Here is an 18,962-nt window from a genome sequence, read left to right as displayed (position 1 = left end):
GACTCAAAGTTCTTGTGATACAGGTCTTTCACTTGTTTGGTTAGTGTTACCCCAAGGTATTTTATGTTGTTTGTGACAATTGTAAAGGGGGAATGTTTCTCTGATTTCTTTCTCAGCCCTTTTATCATATATAGTAGGGCTATTGATTTTCTTGAGTTGATCTTGAATCCTGCCACTTTGCTGAAGATATTTATCAGCTGTAGGAGTTCCCTGGTAGAGTTGTTTGGGTCACTTATGTAAACTATCATATCATCTGCAAATAGTGAAAGTTTGACCTCATCTTTTCCAATTTGCATCCCCTTGATCTCCTTTTGTTGTCGTATTGCTCTAGCTAGAACTTCAAGTACAATATTGAAGAGGTATGGAAAGAGTGGATAGCCTTGTCTTGTTCCTGATTTTAGAGGATTCGTGTTGAGTTCTGTTCATTTAGTGTGATGTCAGCTGTTGGTTTGCTGTATAGCTTTTATTATGTTCAGGTATGTTCCTGTTATCCCGGATCTCTCCAAGACCTTTATCATGAAGGGGTTGTTGAATTTTATCAAAGGCTTTTTCAGCACCTAGTGAGATGATCATGTGATTTTTGTTTCTCAGCTTGTTTATATAGTGGATTACATTGATGGATTTTCGTATGTTGAACCATCCCTGTATCCCTGGGATGAAACCTACTTGATCATGGTAGATGATTGTTTTGATGTGTTCTTGGATCCGATTTGCCAGTATTTTATTGAATATTTTTGCATCAATGTTCATGAGGGATATTGGTCTGAAGTTCTCTTTCTTAGGTGTGTCTTTGTGTGGCTCGGGTATCAAGATTATTGAAGCCTCGTAAAAAGAGTTTGTCAAAAACCCTTCTGCTTCTACTGCGTGGAATACTTTGAGAAGAAGTGGTATAAGCTGTTCTTTGAGTTTCTAGTATAGTTCTACACTGAGGCCATCTGGACCTGGGCTTTTATGGTTGGGAGACGTTTGAAGACTGCTTCTATTTCCATAGGTGTTATAGCTCTATTTAAATTGCTTATCTGTTCTTGATTTAATTTTGGCAAGTGATATCTGTCCAGAAAATTGTCCATTTCCTTTAAATTTTCGAATTTTGTGGAGTACAGGTTTTCAAAGTATGACCTGATGATTCTCTGGATTTCCTCAGTGTTCATTGTTATGTCCCCCTTTTCATTTCTGATTTTGTTAATTTGCATGTTCACACTCTGTCGTTTGGTAAGTTTGGATAAAGGTTTGTCTATCCTGTTGATTTTCTCAAAGAACCAACACTTCGCTGCATTGATTCTTTGTATTGTTTTCCTAGTTTCTACTTTATTGATTTCAGCCCTCAGTTTGATTATTTCCTGGCATCTACTCCTCCTGGGTGAGTTTGCTTCTTTGTGTTCTAGAGCTTTCAGTTGTGCTGTTAATTCTCTAGTATAACTATTCTCCAGTTTCTTCATGTGTGTACTTACTGCTATGAACTTTCCTCTTAGCACTGCTTTCAAAGTGTCCCATAAGTTTGGGTATGTTGTGTCTTCATTCTCATTGAATTCTAGGAAGTCTTTAATTTCTTTTTTTATTTCTTCTTTGACCCAGGAAGGGTGTAATTGCATATTATTCAATTTCCATGAGTTTGTAGGGTTTCTATGATTTGTGATGTTGTTGTTGAATTCTAATTTTAACTCATAGTGGTCTGATAAGATGCATGGAGTTATTCCAATTTTTTGTATCTATTGAGGTTTGATATGCTGCCAAGTATATGGTCGATTTTAGAGAAGGTTCCATGTGGTGCTGAGAAGAAGGTATATTCTTTTTTATTTGGATGGAATGTTCTATAGATGTCTGTTAATTCCCATTGGGTCATAACTTCTATTTGTTGCTTTGCTTCTTTATTAAGTTTCTGTCTGGTAGTCCTGTCTAGTGGTGAGAGTGGGGTGTTGAAGTCTCTCACTATAAGTGTGTGGGACTTTATATGTGATTTAAGTTTTAGTAATGTTTCTTTTAGGAATGTGGATGCCTAGATGTTCAGAATTGAAACTTCATCTTGGTGGGTTTCTCCTGTGATGAGTATGAAATGACCTCCTTCACCTCTTTTGATTAATTTTATTTTAAAGTCTAATTTGTTAGATTGCTACCCCCACTTGTTTCTTGGGTCCATTTGATTGGAAAATCTTTTCCCAACCCTAAACTCTGAAGTAGCGTCTGTCTTTGAGGCTGAGGTGTGTTTCTTGTATGCAGCAGAAGGATGAGTTCTGTCTTCGAATTCATTATGTTAGCCTGTGTCTTTTTATGGGCAAGTAAAGACTACTAATATTGAGGGATATTAATGACCATTGATTGCTCATTCTTGTTTGTTTTGGAATGGTTGTTGATGATAGAATTATATGTGGATTTCCACCCCTTTTTTCTTTTGGCTGTTGGTAGCGTTGGATTATCTATTGCCTATGTTTTTTTCTGGTTGTAGTTAACTTCCTTGGGTTGGAGTTTTCCTTCCAGAACTTTCTGTAGGGGTGGGTTAGTGGATATGCATTGTTTGAATCTGGTTTTGTTATGGAATATCTTGTTTTCTCCATCTATAGTGATTGAAAGCTTTACTGGGTGTAGTAGTCTGGGCTGGCATCTGTGGTCTCATAGGGTTGGTAGATTATCTATCTAGGACCTTCTGACTTTCAGAGTTTCCATGAAGAAGTCAGATGTAATTCTGATAGGTTTGCCTTTATATGTTACTCGACCTTTTTCCTTAGCTGCTCTTAATATTCTTTCTTTATTCTGAATGTTTGGGGCCTTGATTATTATGTGGCAAGGGGATTTTTTTGTGGTTCATTCTATTTGGTGTTCTGTAAGCTTCTTGTACCTTCATTGGCATGTCTTTCTTTAGGTTGGGAAAGTTTTCTTCTATGATTTTGTTGAATATGTTTTCTTCACCCTCTTCTATACCTGTTATTCTTAGGTTTGGTCTTTTCATGGTGTCCCATATTTCCATATTTGCTGGATATTTTGTGTTAGGGATTTGTTGGACTTAAGATTTTCTTTGGTCAATGAATCAATTTCTCCTAGTGTATCTTCAGCACCTGAGATTCTGTCTTCTATCTCTTGTATTCTGTTGGTTGTGCTTGCATCTGTAGTACCTGACCAGCTTTTGTATTTCCAGCCTTCCTTCAGACTGTGGTTTTTTTTATTGTCTCTATTTTAGTTTTCAACCCTTGCACTGTTTGAATTGTTTCTTGCAATTTTTGCTTTGTCTTTCCCTCCATTTGTTGCATTTTTTATATTTTTTTGGTTTATTTTTCTTCCATTTCTTGGTTTCTTTTTTCTTCCATTTCTTTAAGGGATTTTCCATATCCTCTTTGAGGGCCTCTATCCTTTTCATGAAGTCATTTTTAAGGTCATTCTCTTCTGCTTCATTTGCATTGGGACGTTGGAGTCTTGCTGGTGTAGAGTCTCTAGAATCTGGCGGTGTCATATTTGTTTTTCTGTTACTGAGTGTGTTTGTGTATTGTCTCCTTCCATTCCTTCTTCTAGTGGGTGCAAAAAGCCTCTTCCTGGCCTGGTGGTTAGGGGACCAGAGTTCCCTTTAGGTGGGTACAAGGAAGTCCAATACTCTGGTAGTTCTCCTCTTCCTGGTCCAATTCTTGGTTAGTGGGTAGAGAAGGAGACTAGGATTCTGTGGTGTGTAGCCTCCACTGGGAGGGGAGGCTCAGTGGCAGTCCCCAGGCACTGGAATGGAGGCCTGGATACAGGCCCTAGTTTACCTGGTCCCGTGGGTGGAGAAGAAGATCAGGAAGCTGGGGTACGTAGCCTCCTGCCAGGAGGGGAGGAGGCTCATTGGCAGTCCCCAGGCAGTCCCCAGGCACTGGAACTTAGGCCTGGATACAGGCCCTGGTTTACCTGGTCCCATGGCATATGTATATTTTTAAACATACTGTAACCTGTTTAGAGGTGTTTTCCACCTGGATCTGTCTTTACTGAGCATCTGTATTCTTTGATTCATAAGATGAATCGTAAACTGCTATGTTAGCTGCCACTGGTATAGCTTAGCTTAGTACATGGCAGCTGGCAGCTGGTTCCTCCTGAAAACATAACCAGGAGCCCTGTCTCTGAACCGTGACCAGCATGAGAGACATGAAGACTAGGATGCTGCATTTGGCTCCATTTTTGTGTGTTTAGAACCTTTTTTAAAACTTGCTCAGGTTTTTATGTGGCTCTATATTGCCCAACAATGGGTGCCATCTGTAGAGTTTTCCTGTGTCCCAGCAGCAGCTCCCAAATAACCACTCAAAGTATTAATTATAAATGCTCAGCCACTAGCTTCGGCTTGTCTCCAGCCAGCTCTTTCAACTTAAATTAACCCATTTCTATTCTACATGCTGCCCCAGGGCTCATTTACCTCATCTATGAAATTACCATGTTTCTGCTTCTGCATCTGGCTCAAGAGTTCATACTCCACCCTTCTCTTCCCAGTGTTCTCTCTGCCCCCCAAATCCTGCCTAGCTATTGGACAGTCTGCTTTTTATTAACAATGAGAGCAGCACATTTTCACAGGACACAGAGGATTATTCCACAGCATCTGCCTGCTTCTGCCTTCCAAGTGCTGGGATTAAAGGTATGCGCTGCCACCACCTGACCTGCTTGCTGGGTGGCAACACATACGTTTAATCCCAGAACTTGGGAGACAGAGGCCGGTAGATGCTGTGGAATAATTCTCTGTACACTGTGAAAAGGAGTTCTTAAAAACTAAATTTTCTTCTTATATTATCTGTTTTACATAGGAGATAGGTATCATAGCAAGACAGGCAGCCAACAGATAGGTGGTAGAGAAGCAAAAAGAATAGTGGTTTTGCTTATTGAGAAGAAAGCCACACTTTCCAGCTTCCAAATTATAGGTCTAGAAATACATTAAGAATTCATGGTTACTGGAATAAGCACCACTTATTTACAGAGATGACTTCAGTGTATATTTCCTAGAGTATCTGTTTGTCTGTTCAACTCTATCATCCTACCTCCCCTCTAATAGCCCCCTTTTTGCTCATATACCAGGGAAAGAAATGCAGAAATCAAAAACAAAAAAACTACCATCACACACTAAATGTTAACTCTTCCTCCATCCCTTTTTATGGCTTGCTTCTGTTTCATAATCTCGTTTTGTAGCTGTGTCAGTGAGAAGGGACTTGGAGCTGAGAATGAACACCCTTCCTGTTTCTCCTGTGGCCTCTGAGTTCTCTTCTGTGGGAGTGATAAGAGAGTAGAAGGGACCCACAGAGGAGAGGAAAGTGGAGCCCCAGAAATCGCTGCTTCCCAGAATGCCCCACTCCACGATGCTTCCATCCCTAACTGGACAGCCCACTTCACATTCCTGGCGCATCCTGTTCTTAGGTTTATAGCACTTGATTTTCAACCTAGAGCAGTTATATTTATGGCTTCTAGTAATTCCAAATATATTTTCTTACCAAACTCCTGTTTTTAGGAATAGTTAGATTCTCTGGTGCCATATTTCAGGTGTCTTACATGTTAAATAGATTTGAGCTTCGCGAGCCCAACTTCCACCACGAATGAAGGTACAAATGCTCCATGATGCCTTTCTCAGCATTGATTTCCCAAGGTCCCTAGAGTCATAGTGGAAGTTTCACAGCTACTAACGACACACTTTGTACATGGTAGAATCACTCAGGGTGAGAGCTTTGTTTGGAGCTGTGCCGTATTCGATCAGTCTGTGTCCTGTAATTGCAGGTTGTACAGGTTATCAAACTGCAATGTCTGCTAGTCACATCCTTTATGCAGGAAGAATGAGAAATTTGCTTACAGGTGTTTTTAACAACTTTCCCTACTTGCTACCATTTCAGAAAGTCTTTTCCATGGTCTTGCACATTCCTTTGAGATTGCTTTTTAAAACAAGTACAAATATTTGACAGGACATACAAGACTAAACAGAGTTCCACTTGTAGATTGCTTTTATTTAAAGGCAGAGGAATGGTGTAGCAAAACAAAGAGGCTTCTGGCAAATGCTAGAGCCCAGAAGAAATCCTGGTACAAGCTCCCCAGAGTCTTAATTCTCAAACACACACACATAAAGACGTCTGATTAAAACAACATGTGTGCGGTGAATCTGCCTCAGAAACTAAGGCAAATCAAAACTTAGTTCTGCGTCTTTCCTAGCATGTGGTTAAAACAGCTTGTTTAAATGTACTGCCAACTGAAAGTCATCAGTTCATAAATTTTAAGGGGTTACCGGAGCAGCCTAAAACTTAAACAGTTCATCTACTAATCTTGCTGTCCTTTTTTTAGCCAAGAGTCAAAGCTAGACATCTAGCGTGCCATGTAGATTAAAAAATAGAGCTTTTCTCTAGCCAATTGTATACATCATTGTCTATTGTCAAAGTCTTTGCGTTTTAGCTCATATAGACCAATCTTTTTATGATTGTTAGATTTCATTAAGTAAATGAACCATAATTAATGAGTTTAAAACAGATCTTAAAACATCACAAAACTTGAATTTCAAAATAAACTATGAAGTTGCAGTTGGCAAAAACAACCTGGTTGAACTGGGGAATTAGCTCTCTTGCCTGTGCAAGGCCCTGAGCTTGATCACGACAAAACAAGCCAGATGGTACTGTCAGAGGCAGACACATAGACTAGTAGGAAGGCTGAGGTGATCCAGAAATCATCTACTTACAGCCAACTGAGGGTTTTTTGTTTTGTTTTTAACAAAGGTACCAAGAACACACTGGAGAAAAAATATAATCTTCATTAAAAACAACAAAAAATACTAGGTGTTTGGAAAACTGGAAATATGGATAGACTATAGAGATGATGAAGGTGTAGACAGAGGTAAAGGTACAGATACAAATACAGATAGATATAGGCAAGGGGAATAATAAAACTAAATCTCTATATTTTGCTACTTCCAGAAATCAATGAAAGTGAAATTCTTCTTAACCTACTTTGCTGTTGTGGCTATCAAATTTATTTTATTTGAGTCCTTTAACTTCAAGATTTCTATTTGGTGCTTTTTAATGCCTTATTTGTGTTGAGTTTTTCATTCAGATCATGAGCTGTTTTCATTTTTTTGAATTATCTGTTTTCTCATATCTTACTGAATTTCCTGAGGATCATTATTTTAATTATTTTAAGGCAGTGATTCTCAGTCTATGGGTCCTGACCCCTTTGGGGTCAGACAACTCTTTCACAGGGGTCACATACAATATCCTTCATATCAGATATTTTACATTATAGCAGATGAATCCCTGTGCTATAGATCAAGTTCCAAGACAGCCAGGGCTACACAGAGAAACCCTGTCCTTAAAAAAAAAAGTACAGAATAAACTCACATGTCAGTGGTCACAAAACTTCAGTAAGAAATTAGTCTTTTCAGCAAAGGTGGTAAGATAGTTGGATAAACATGCAGAAGAATAAAATTTGGCCATCACCACCTAATACCAAATACAAAAAAAAGCATCAAAATCTAAATATAAGAGCCAAATTTATAAAGCTATATAAGGAAACATAAGGGGAAAACTCCCAACAGTTGGATGAAATGGATTTGAGATAACTCCAAAATAAGAATAAGGACAAAAATCAATAAATTAGATTTCGTCCAAGTTTAGAGCATTATACTTTCAAGGAAACTATTAAGGTAGTGAAAATGCTTTCTAAATGGTTTCCCCTTTATTCCTCCCAAACACTATATTCTATTTCCCTACCTTGGGAGATCCTCTCTTCCCCTCAGTCCCTTACTAACCTCTGTGGCTATTTAGATTATGGCACATATATCAAAAGCTTAAAAGTTAACATCCACATGTAAGGAAATATACAGAGGGGTCACGTGGCACTTCCCAGGTATCACAGGCTATTCCCAAGGCTATTTATTGCTCTCCACAACCTGATGGTAAGGCCTTGTTGCTGAAGACAACACTTATGTCATTGAACATGGAGAAGTTGAGCTAGTGCCTGTCTGGAAGTTTCATCCTTACTACCTAGCACTTGTAGTACTGGAAGGTACTCTTCATGCTCCTGGAGAAGAAAGGTAATTTTTATCAGTATCACCCAGCTACAAACCCTGCCCCCTACAACAGAAACCTGTCTGAAAGCTATACAGTCATGACACAAATGTTTATAGGATTGACCAACCATTTTTTAAATTGGATTTTAGGCCTACTCTATGAAATGGAACCTTTACCTGAAACTGCTGAAGTGGCCTAAAACCTGAAACTTGATAGGTCATGGGCATAAGGAAAAACCTGTATAATAGTTCTGCTATAGGAACATATGAATGTTCCTATAATAAATAACTCCCAAAGACATACTGTTGTCATCAGTGCCTTACTTTGAAAATCCACGTAGAGAATCCAGTAAGACATTTCGTCATAGAAGTTAGACAGACTGCCAATAAAGAAAAGACATCTTAGCCATCAAGGAAATGCAAATTGATGCTACACTGAGATACCACTTTACGGGAAGGATGACTAAGATCAAAATGTTAGATCACAGCAAGTGTTGATGAGGATGTAGAGAAACTGGAAGCCTGATAACGCTGGAGAGAATGTAAAGCTATGCAATCACTTGAAACATTGTGGAATGAAAGTCAAAGAGCATTTGACTCAGCGTTTTTACTCCTAGGTACACCCAGGAAAAATGAGATGTGTCCAGACAACAACTCACAAATGTCAATAGCAGTGTTATTCACAATAGCCAAAATATGAATACAATCCATATGTGCATCAAGAGATAAATGGATAAATGTGATGTATCTATGTAATGAAATATCAACTAGCCATAAAAGGAATGAAGTATTAAAAACATGCTACAGATGGATGAACCTTACAAACATTCTTGAGAAGTCAGACAAAGGATATTGCATGATTGCATTTGTGTGAAATGAGAATATGAAGATATATAGAGACAAAATAACAGATGTGGCAGGCAATATAACATCTTTCCCCAGATGTAATGGACATTCTATTCTAGATTATGTATCTTGTTCTATAGGGGAAAAAATGGATAGAGAGCTCTTAGTGGAGTTTTTTTAGAAGTTAATGGAGGAAAAGTCCAGCAGGCGCTAACCCTTTGTGTCCTATATCCCCCTTCCTTGAAAGGGAGCTTTACATATTCATGACTTATGTTAAAATTCTGTGACTATGCCCTTTTAACAGTCTGTGGAGTCGACAGCATCTTAGACAGGTACTCAGGGTCTACTTTGTCGTTTGGATGCTCACCTGTCTAGATTATGGAGTAACTAGATAGCCTGCAATTCAGTACTGTAGTAGAGTCAGGAAGCGGGAAAGGAAGATCCTCAAGTTCAAGGTCAGCCTGAGATAGAGTAAGGCTATTTCAAAAATTAAAATCACAAAGAACATAAGTAAAATGCGCAATTTTAAAGCGGATCCTTTTACCACTGGCACAACTGGTAAAGTCTCTGTTAGGGTCTGAGGGTTAGACAGTAGTAACAAACCAAAATTAATGAACTTGATGGGTGTATTGATGGTTGTACAAGAGGATTTTTTCCTTTGTCAGGAATACGTAAGTATTTGGAAAGGATTTAGTACTGTGTTAAAGTATTTTAGGGAAACAATTCTGGTTTACTGTTGTACGTTTTCCACATATATCCAATTGTTTCAAAATAAGTTAGAAAACAATATACCTAGAAAGAAACCTTTAAAAAGACATACAAGTCTTGTATGTAACTATAAAGCATTAACAATAGCAATTTTTAAAGATCTAAGTAAAGAAGCTATTTCCAGAGAGGAGTGACTGATGCTAGAAAGACTCACCTAATGCAGACTCCACTCAGCATTGTGAACCAGACAGAATAAAGGAGGGAGCATGCTGAGCACCCAGCATCCCTTCTCTGGTCCCTGGCCCTCAGTAGTGTGATGTGAACTGAGATAGATGCTCCACTGTACCTTCCCGGCCATTACTGATGAGCCCACTGAAACCACAAACAAAAGTAAATCCTCCCTCCTCGAAGTTTCTGTCATCAGTTTGATCACAGAAACTAAAAGTAAAGTAGAGGGAGAGGGTATAATCATGTTTTGGAAGGCTCATTCTTTTAAAGTCACCAGTTATCCCCAAATTTATAGATTCAGAATACTCCCAACAAAAAATTATAATTGGAATTTTTGTGAAAGTCTGAGAATATTCACCCTTCCTAGAGAGAGAAGAAACATAAATCTGTTTACAAATTTAAGGGATGACCAAGCACAAGGCTGAAGACAAAGGAAGCAGAAAGTATAAAGTGGAATAAGCAGACATGTAGAGGTGGGGTAAACTGGCCTGGAGGACTAAGAGAAGTGGAAACTACTGTAGAGCTTATAAGCTGAACTCAACAGTAAGTTAGAACAAGGTACATATCCAGTCATGAGTTTTGTTATAGTGTGACAGTGTTATTACTTGTGATGAATCCTTGGTAAAATTCTAGCAATACATAAAACATTGAATTTTGGGCTAGGTATATATCAATTAGTAATTTGAAAGTATATATGCAAATTTATTTTGAAGTCATATTTAAATAATGCCCCCTCCTTTTTTTTTTTTTTTTTAGAGTGGACTCCTTTTTTTCCTGAGCCGGTATATGTCCCAACAGGCCTGGAAATAGAACCAGTTTACCCAAATACCAAGGAAGATACTGTGGTTTATCTAGCTGAAGATGGTGGGCATACTCTCTAACACATTGCTATAAAATATAATTTGGTGTCTGGTTTGATGTCTTAGTTAGACTTGTTATCTACAGAGGGAACTTCAAATTACTAGGAAGTCCCTGTTGTCTTAAAAATGTATGACTACATATTAATTCAAATATTTAGTACAGATTATGTATTTGAAGACATATTTTAAATATGCTGTCCATTAAATGGAGAGTTCCATATAGAATGAATTATGTTTTGTTTTCCAATGTAAGTCTAGTGATATTGTCTGCAAAATCATTATTACCTCTTTATCTGCAGTTTACCTTTGTAGACTCATTCAAATGATTTTCTGTTATTTTTTATGTTACCATCTTTGAAAGAAAAGAAAATAATCTACATTGCAAATGAGGTTCAAGATTATATTCTAGGAAAGTGTTCTTAACATTGGCACTTTGAGAGCGCTTCAAATGTAAAAGTCTTGTCTGCCTTTATGATAGTACATGCTGATTATACAACACAAGTGTCCCAATCTGTCCCTGAAGCACTAATGTCAGGAACTATGGGACTTTCATGAAATTTCATCATCAGAGTTTGCTGTCTTATTGTTTCTATATATTAAAATAGCTTCCAGGGAGCATATGTATTGAAAAGGCAAGCATGCCAAAGAAAAATTCACAATGACTGTTTCTATACAGTGACAATCCTAAAAATCACATATATAAACACTAAACTGATAAGTACCTCTCAACTTTTAAACTCTTTTTCAAATATTTACATGACTAACATTAAATCTTCCACACATAGCTGAAATCAGTTCTATAAAAAAGTAAGTGGTTTAAGTTAGTAAAGATCCTGTCAGAGTTTACATGGAGTAAGTTAAGAGAGCTTAACGAAACTTAATGGACTTAGAGCTGAGCAGATAGACAAACACTGAAGCAATAGGAGACTATCAACAGAACAATGACCTGTCTCCTAGGTCTGAATGAGTAAGAAAGTGGGATGGTTTCTAGGACCTGGAACCTTTAACTGTGGGAGAAAGCAGCCCCCAAGCAACTGTGGCTTTCATGAAGAACCATACAGTGGCCACCTGTGGCACTGGCGGGAGATAGCTTAATGCCACTCTCCTCCTACCTTCCCGAGTTCTACCAGAGCTCCCTACTGTCCACAGCCAGAGCTCAAACCCTCCCAGACAGCCCGTGAAGATCAGCTCCACAGAAACATGTGATGGGGAGAAATATGCAGTGGGAAGAGGGTAGAGCATGGGCCTGAGGGAGAAACAATGTGCATTGCTGTTAAAACCACTTCATCTTAGCGTTAAAGTTGGCAGTTGTGAAGATTTGCGTGTAAATGGTTTGAAAGGAAAACAATGGAAATGAAATTTGAAGATGAAAACTTTCTGCCATACTTGAGTTTCACCTAGCATATAAAAGGTCATTTGGAAATACTTGTATTTCTCCCATTTTATTAGTAATAAAAACAGGATCAAAAAGGGTTTCAATAAGTGAGATATAAAGTAAGTACAAGTGGGAACTAAGGTTCATAGAAAGTTGCAGCTGTAGGATAGGCTGTGGAAGATGTGATGTTGCATGCTATGATGTGATGTTAAGTCAAAGTATATTGTATGAAGAGTGATCTGGGAATACGGAACCCCACGAAGTCCCTGGTTGTCCACCTGCTGGTGAATTCCCACATGTACCCCTGAGCAAGTGTTGTTCTGATTTTCATCAGTGATCCTAAGCTTCCTGAAGATAAACTCATATAACAAGCATGGCTTTGTGTCTGGCTTCTTCACCTCAGAACTGTGGTCTTCAAATTCACCGTGCTACTTGATGCTCTTACATTGCAAAGTAGTTCACCCTTGTATGACTACAAACAACTTGCTCTCTTTTTATACTCATGATCTTTTTGGGACATGGCTTAGAATATAAAAGTTAAGGTTTATTTTCTCATTCAACTATTTCTGAAAATATTTCACCATGATCTGTTGAAAAGACTACCCTATCCTCCACAGAATGTCTAGCTACCTTTATGAAATGTCAGTTCACGTATACATGTCAATCTATTTCAGACAGTGTTTTCTATGCTGATGTATTGACGCTTGTGCTAACATCACACTCTGATGGTGTGGCTTCGTCCATAGCAGGATACTTTGATACAAAAATGGCCATTTGAGCTTTCTTTTAATTCATATTTATATGATATATCTTTTTCCATCATTTAAAATTTTGGGGTTTTTTGTTGTTTTTTGTTTGTTTGTTTGTTTATGTGAGGCAGGGTCTCACTGTCTAACACTCGCTAACCTGGCACTCATTATTTAGACCAGGCTGGCCTCAAACTCACAGATTCACCTGCCGCTGCTTCCCAAGTACTGGGATTAAAGGCGTGGGCCATCATGCCTGGCCCTATCATTTTATTTTTAATATGTTTTCTTCATTTTTTAAAAATGTAGGTATATACAGCATATAGTTGCACTTTGCTTTTTATATGGTTTGAAGATACGTTTTAAATTACTATAGTCTATATAAGTTTTGATGCAACTAGATTCAATACCTGCTATCTTACTATGTTGTCTTTTTATTTTTATTACATTTTATCTTTTGAGATCAATTTGCTTATATTTAGTCCTATTTATCCCAACTATTGATTTATATATACCTGTTTATGTTTTTGTGTGGTGACCTTGGGTTTTTCAATGTATGTCTTTATAAAAGACTCTCCTTGCAGTTGAGTGTTAGTGGCACATGCCTGTATCTTAGCACTCAGGAGGCTGAGTGAGAGGATCACAAGTTCAAGGTCAGCCTGAGCTACACAGAAAAGACTTGTCTCAAAAGTAAATTAACTGGGGATGGAGAGATGGCTCAGTAGTTAAAGCCCTTTATGCTCTTGTAGAGGATCCCAGTTAAATTTCCAGCATCCATGCTGGGTAGTGAACAACCACTTGTCACTCCAGTTCCAAGGATATAACACCCTCTTCTGGCCTCTGTGGGCACTAGGAATGCACATAGTGCACACACATACATACAGGCACTCATATATACATATAAAATACAAATAAATGAATCCTTAAGACTAATAATTTAAAAGTAAATATAAAATTACTTTCAAATAATACTATATATATTTATATATAACACAAAAATCTTATAAAAGTGTATTCCCTTTAATCCCAGCACTCGGGAGGCAGAGGCAGGCGGATCTCTGTGAGTTCGAGGCCAGCCTGGTCTAGAAAGTGAGTTCCAGGACAGCCTCCAAAGCTACAGAGAAACCCTGTCTCGAAAAACAAAAACAAAAAAAAAGTGTATTCCCAATTTCCTTTTTGTCATAATTTCAAATGTATTTTTACTTTTTCATATGCTACAAAGTTACTATTTCCTTCATTAATAATCTTTTAGGTCATTTAAGAAAAGTGACTATTTTACTTTTAATTTCTAGTACTAGTTTCTTTTGTGTGTGTATGAATGCATGCATGTGAGCATATGCATGTGTGTGAAAGCCAGAAGTAAACCTTGTGTGCCATTCCTCAGATGCTGCCCACTGTGGGATTTTCACAGTGTGCCTTTTTAGCCTGGAATTCACTGACTAGGCTAGATTGGGTAGCCCAGCAAGCCTCAGGGGTCTGTCTGTTTCTGCCTCTCCAATGCTTGGATTAGAGGCTCTGTGACTGTACCTGACTTTTAAAAATGTGGGTTCTGGAAGTTGAATGCAGGTCCTCCTGCTTGCCCAGAAGATACTGTACAGACTGAACTATCTAGCTGCCTGGCCTTCAAAAACTTGTTTATTTACTTATTTAGGGTGGAGATCTAAATTTCTATATAATAACACTTCTCCCTGGAAATCTTGTAATGCAAATTAATTCTATCTCAGAAAAAAATTGCCTACTTGACAAATTTTACCTTACAGCACTTGAAAAATGTCCCAAACTTGTAACCCCCGAGCCTTTCAATCCTTGTTCCTACATAGATATGTTTGTTGTTCCATGAACTTTTTAAAGCTTAGATGTGGTGCCAGTGTGTAATGTCAGAATCTCAAGTATTGTTTCTTCACACTTTCCCTCTGCAATGTGAATATGCTAGGTTATTTAATATTGTCTAACAATTCTTGGATCTGGCATTCTTACTCTGTTTGTTTTGTGCTACTTTTGTTTTAGAAACTCCTGCTTGAGTTTTGGCTGTTTCTGTTCACCATCATCATGTTTATTGAGTATTTCCCTTGCTCTGTAAAGTGTCCTGGTGAGCTCGTCAGAGGTAGTTTCGACTTTGTTACTGCTCTTCCCTTGTCATACGCTGCTTGATGCTTTCTTACATTTCCATCTGATTTTGCACATTCTTTTATACTTGGTTCTTTAGCTTATCTTACTCCTTCTAAATTTTTACCTGCTAGACCCAGCATCTTCATTATATTAAACTGATTATGTAGTTTCCCCTCTTGACGCATGTCTGTGGGATTGTCTCTGTGTATGTTCCTGCATAAGCATATGTGTTGAAATTCTCTGGTTGGTAGCTGAGGAGTTTATCTATGTGGAAAAGCAAATAATTTTTATGTCTGAAAACTGAAAAAAAAATCCAGGCTCTAATTCTGTAAGTGTATATTACGAGATGGGGGGGTCAGTTTGGGGATTAAGTTAGTATTAGATTTATTCTTTACAGCACCACAGGATTGAGATCCCTCTACATCACCAGAGGGATCTTCTCAGTTCTGGGCCGTTCTTAGCTTTATATCTTTTCCATTATGCTACACTGTAGGGAAATTTTCTCTGAGCTCCATATTCTCCAGTTCATAAATCCTTGTTAGTTTTTACTCATGGCCTCTTACAGTGTTTTGGGGGAGACCGTTTAGTCAGAACTCTGTAATTCTGTTTAAACCTTAGTTATACACCTTGTCTCTCGTTCTCAGCAACAAAACATCCATCCTGTATTCCCTCCTTCCCCAAGTAGTAAAGGATTTCGGATTTTGAAATTTTTTCTTTTCCCAGATAATGTATATGAACACTTGTTCCCTAAAGATGACAGTGTTTGTTGTCCTTGCTCCACAAGAATGTAAGGTTTTGTTACATAAGGAGGAGGGGGAAATGACCTAGGTAGGGTTTTATGCATTGTACATAGTGCTTTCTCAGAAATGTGTTTTTCTGTGTGTGTGTGTGTGTGTGTGTGTGTGTGTGTGTGTGTGTGTGTGTGTGTGATTATCTGGATATGTCCACGCGATGAACTATTATAGGGACAAAATCCCTTAAACCCATGTATCCCTCATATCGCTCATATTCTCTCAGAGATCTGCTTTTTCTTTCTAACCCACACTCAACTATTTGATGCCAGTTACAATTTTTCAAAAGACTTACTTTGAAATTCTGTGTCTCGTGTGAGTATGTACACAAGAATGCAGGTGCTGGTGAAGGCCACACGCGGTCCCCTGAAGCTGGAGTCACAGGTAGTGTCTGAGCACTGGCAACCAAATTCAGGGTCTCTACAAGAGCAGTATACCCCTTCACCACTGAACCATCCGGCCAGCCCTAACTGATTACGTTTTAAAATGAATGTTTCTCGCCGTGGTCTACACCAAGTACTCATGACCCATCTCTCCTTTAGAGGGACATTAGATTTTGAATTGGGCATTTGTCCTGCAACCATAGATAACAGAATTTTCAGTAGTTAAAATTAAGTTAAGTTGTAAATTTGCTCACAGTAGTAATTTTTTCTGTTACAGACCTAAAACAATGCACTTTACGGTATTCTGTGTCCTAAGCAGAACCCAGAATTTGTCCTCTGATTTTAAGTCTTTCTAGTGTTTAAAACTTAGAAGCATTTAAAGCTGCAAGCTTTTCCCTAAGTACAACTTTCACTCCAGCTCACAAATGTTGATGCAGTGCCTGATTTGTCATTCTGCTCAAAATATTGTTTAATATGGCTGTGATGCTTTTCTTTGATCTGTGGGTTATTTAGAAGCATGTTGGACATGAGATTATCTGGCTATTTTACTGACACTGATTTGGTCTTCTCTCATCAGCTTACAAAGAGCCCTGTTTTGTGTATTCCCGAGTTGGGGGTAACCGAACACCCTTGAAACAACCTGTGGACAACTGTGACAACACTTTGGTGTTTGAAGCGAGGTTTGAGAGTGGTAATCTACAGAAGGTAGTCAAAGTGTAGGTTTTAATTATTTTTATTAGAGGAAGTAAGCCATTAGCTACTTGTTTTTTGGATTAGGTACATTAAAGTTCTTAATCTCCATTACTTAACTATAATCCCTGAAGTATAAATGCCAATTAGGGATATTAAAGGTTTATGTTTATGTAATGCATTCTTAGGTCAGTATTTATGACTCTGTATATGAACATTTATAAAAAAAGCTGCTTGGTAAGGAAAAGTCACAATCAGAAAAGATTAGTATGTAAGTAAATCTTACAGTGAAAAGTGTTTTGCCTTCATTAAGTATCTTCAGTGACTAAGTATGGGTATAGATAGTTACCAGATTTTTTTGCTACAAGTTCAAATTTTGAAACCTATGTAATTTTGTTACTTTACATGTACTTTCAGACCTTTCTCAGTGATGGTTATTTTATATTCCTAGAACTGGAATTATTAGAAAATAAAGTGTGTGCTTCAGGGGGAGAAAAGCCAAACACCAAACACTGATTTTTGTTCTTCAGTTTCAATTACTCTTTACCTATTTATTTTATAGGAAATAATTGTATATTTCAATACAATTGTATATTTCAATATAAAATTTTATTGAGTTTCTGCATTTACAAAGAAATATTTAAATAAAATCAGTTTCTCATGAAATAAAACTTTCAAAACTTACTTTTTGTGGTTGTTTGCTATCAAATTCTAAGTACAAATTGTTTCTTCCAAGAAAAGCTGTCTATGACTATATGAAATAGATAAAGATTATTTTTCTAATATCATTCTTACGTGCTTTTTTCCTTCCTTTTTTGTGTATTAGGGCAGATTATGAATACCAGTTGACTGTGCGTCCAGACCTCTTCACAAATAAGCATACTCAGTGGTACTATTTCCAGGTCACTAATACCCAAGCAGAAATAGTTTACAGATTCACTATTGTCAACTTCACCAAGCCTTCTAGTCTTTACAATCGGGGTATGAGGCCACTGTTCTATTCTGAAAAAGAGGCCAAGATTCATAACATTGGCTGGCAGAGAATAGGAGACCAAATCAAGTATTATAAAAATAATCTTGGGCAAGATGGGCGCCATTTTTTTTCTCTTACATGGACATTTCAGTTTCCACATGACAAGGATACTTGCTACTTTGCTCACTGCTATCCATACACTTACACCAACCTTCAAGAATACCTTTCTGGCATCAACAGTGACCCAGTGAGATCTAGGTTTTGTAAAATACGTGTCTTATGTCACACACTTGCTAGGAATATGGTTTATGTCTTGACAATCACTACTCCCTTGAAGAACAGTGACTCAAGAAAGCGCAAGGCTGTGATTTTGACTGCAAGGGTCCATCCAGGAGAGACCAACAGCTCTTGGATCATGAAAGGCTTCCTAGATTATATTTTAGGAGACTCAAGTGATGCACGGCTGCTTCGGGACACTTTCGTCTTCAAGGTGGTACCCATGCTGAATCCAGATGGTGTGATTGTGGGAAATTACCGATGTTCCTTAGCTGGACGGGATTTAAACCGCAATTATACATCTCTCCTGAAGGAATCTTTCCCTTCTGTTTGGTATACAAGGAACATGATCCATAGGTAAAATAATCTTCAAATTGTATCTCTGCTTAATTAGTAAGTTTGGTAATAAGAACTTTGTTCATACAATTCGATTCATTTCTTTTACTCTAACTTAAGGTATTTGATAAGCATTTTCCTTTCTTTCCAACTCTGATCATATACCTTTCTGGCACTGTAAACAAACTCTTTCCCTTTAATGATGAAACAGATTCCAGAACATTTCAATGTCTTTGTGAAACTGTGAAGTTTGCATATCACAAATTTGTTTCCTACTAAAGCTTATAATAACCTTGTTGGTTACACTGTATTTTTTTATCATTTATATATGAAAATTAACAACAGACCAAAGCCTTCCGGCATTATGCCAATTACACAGTGCTGGATGAGTCCTTTAGTTTTTGAGTTTTTTTTTTGAAACAGGATTTCTCCATGTAGCTTTGTAGACCAGGCTGGCCTTGAACTCGTAGAGATCAGCCTGCCTCTGACTGCTGGGATTAAAGGGATGTGCCACCACTGCCTGACTGAGTATTAGTTGGTGTAGTTATTTAAATTTTCATGAATAATAGTCTCATTTGCCCACAGAAGAATTTGAACACCTTTAAATTTTCTAAGTCTAGAACAGTAAAATCAACTTAGTACTTAAGTTTTTTTGAAGGGTGAATT

General features: G+C 37.7%; 1 protein-coding gene across 7 annotated transcripts in view; it reads left to right on the top strand.

The window, feature by feature from the left end:
• Agbl3 (AGBL carboxypeptidase 3) overlaps positions 1-18,962 on the top strand; it is a 79,467-nt gene that overhangs the window by 9,965 nt on the left and 50,540 nt on the right. For 6 of the 7 annotated variants that reach the window (XM_040728729.1, XM_040728728.1, XM_040728727.1 and 3 more), the window contains 3 exons: positions 10,514-10,621; positions 16,599-16,737; positions 17,538-18,317. In XM_040728729.1, coding sequence (XP_040584663.1) covers positions 10,514-10,621; positions 16,599-16,737; positions 17,538-18,317 — 1,027 coding nt within the window. Of the gene's footprint in view, positions 1-10,513; positions 10,622-16,598; positions 16,738-17,537; positions 18,318-18,962 lie in introns of those variants that run through there. The other variant, XM_040728732.1, reaches the window with a different exon arrangement.

This window comes from Mesocricetus auratus, unplaced genomic scaffold (genome assembly GCF_017639785.1).
Source record: "Mesocricetus auratus isolate SY011 unplaced genomic scaffold, BCM_Maur_2.0 Super-Scaffold_100019, whole genome shotgun sequence".
Lineage (NCBI taxonomy): Eukaryota > Metazoa > Chordata > Mammalia > Rodentia > Cricetidae > Mesocricetus > Mesocricetus auratus.
Note: the sequence above shows the minus strand (reverse complement) of the source record. Positions and strands in the feature narration are given on the sequence as shown.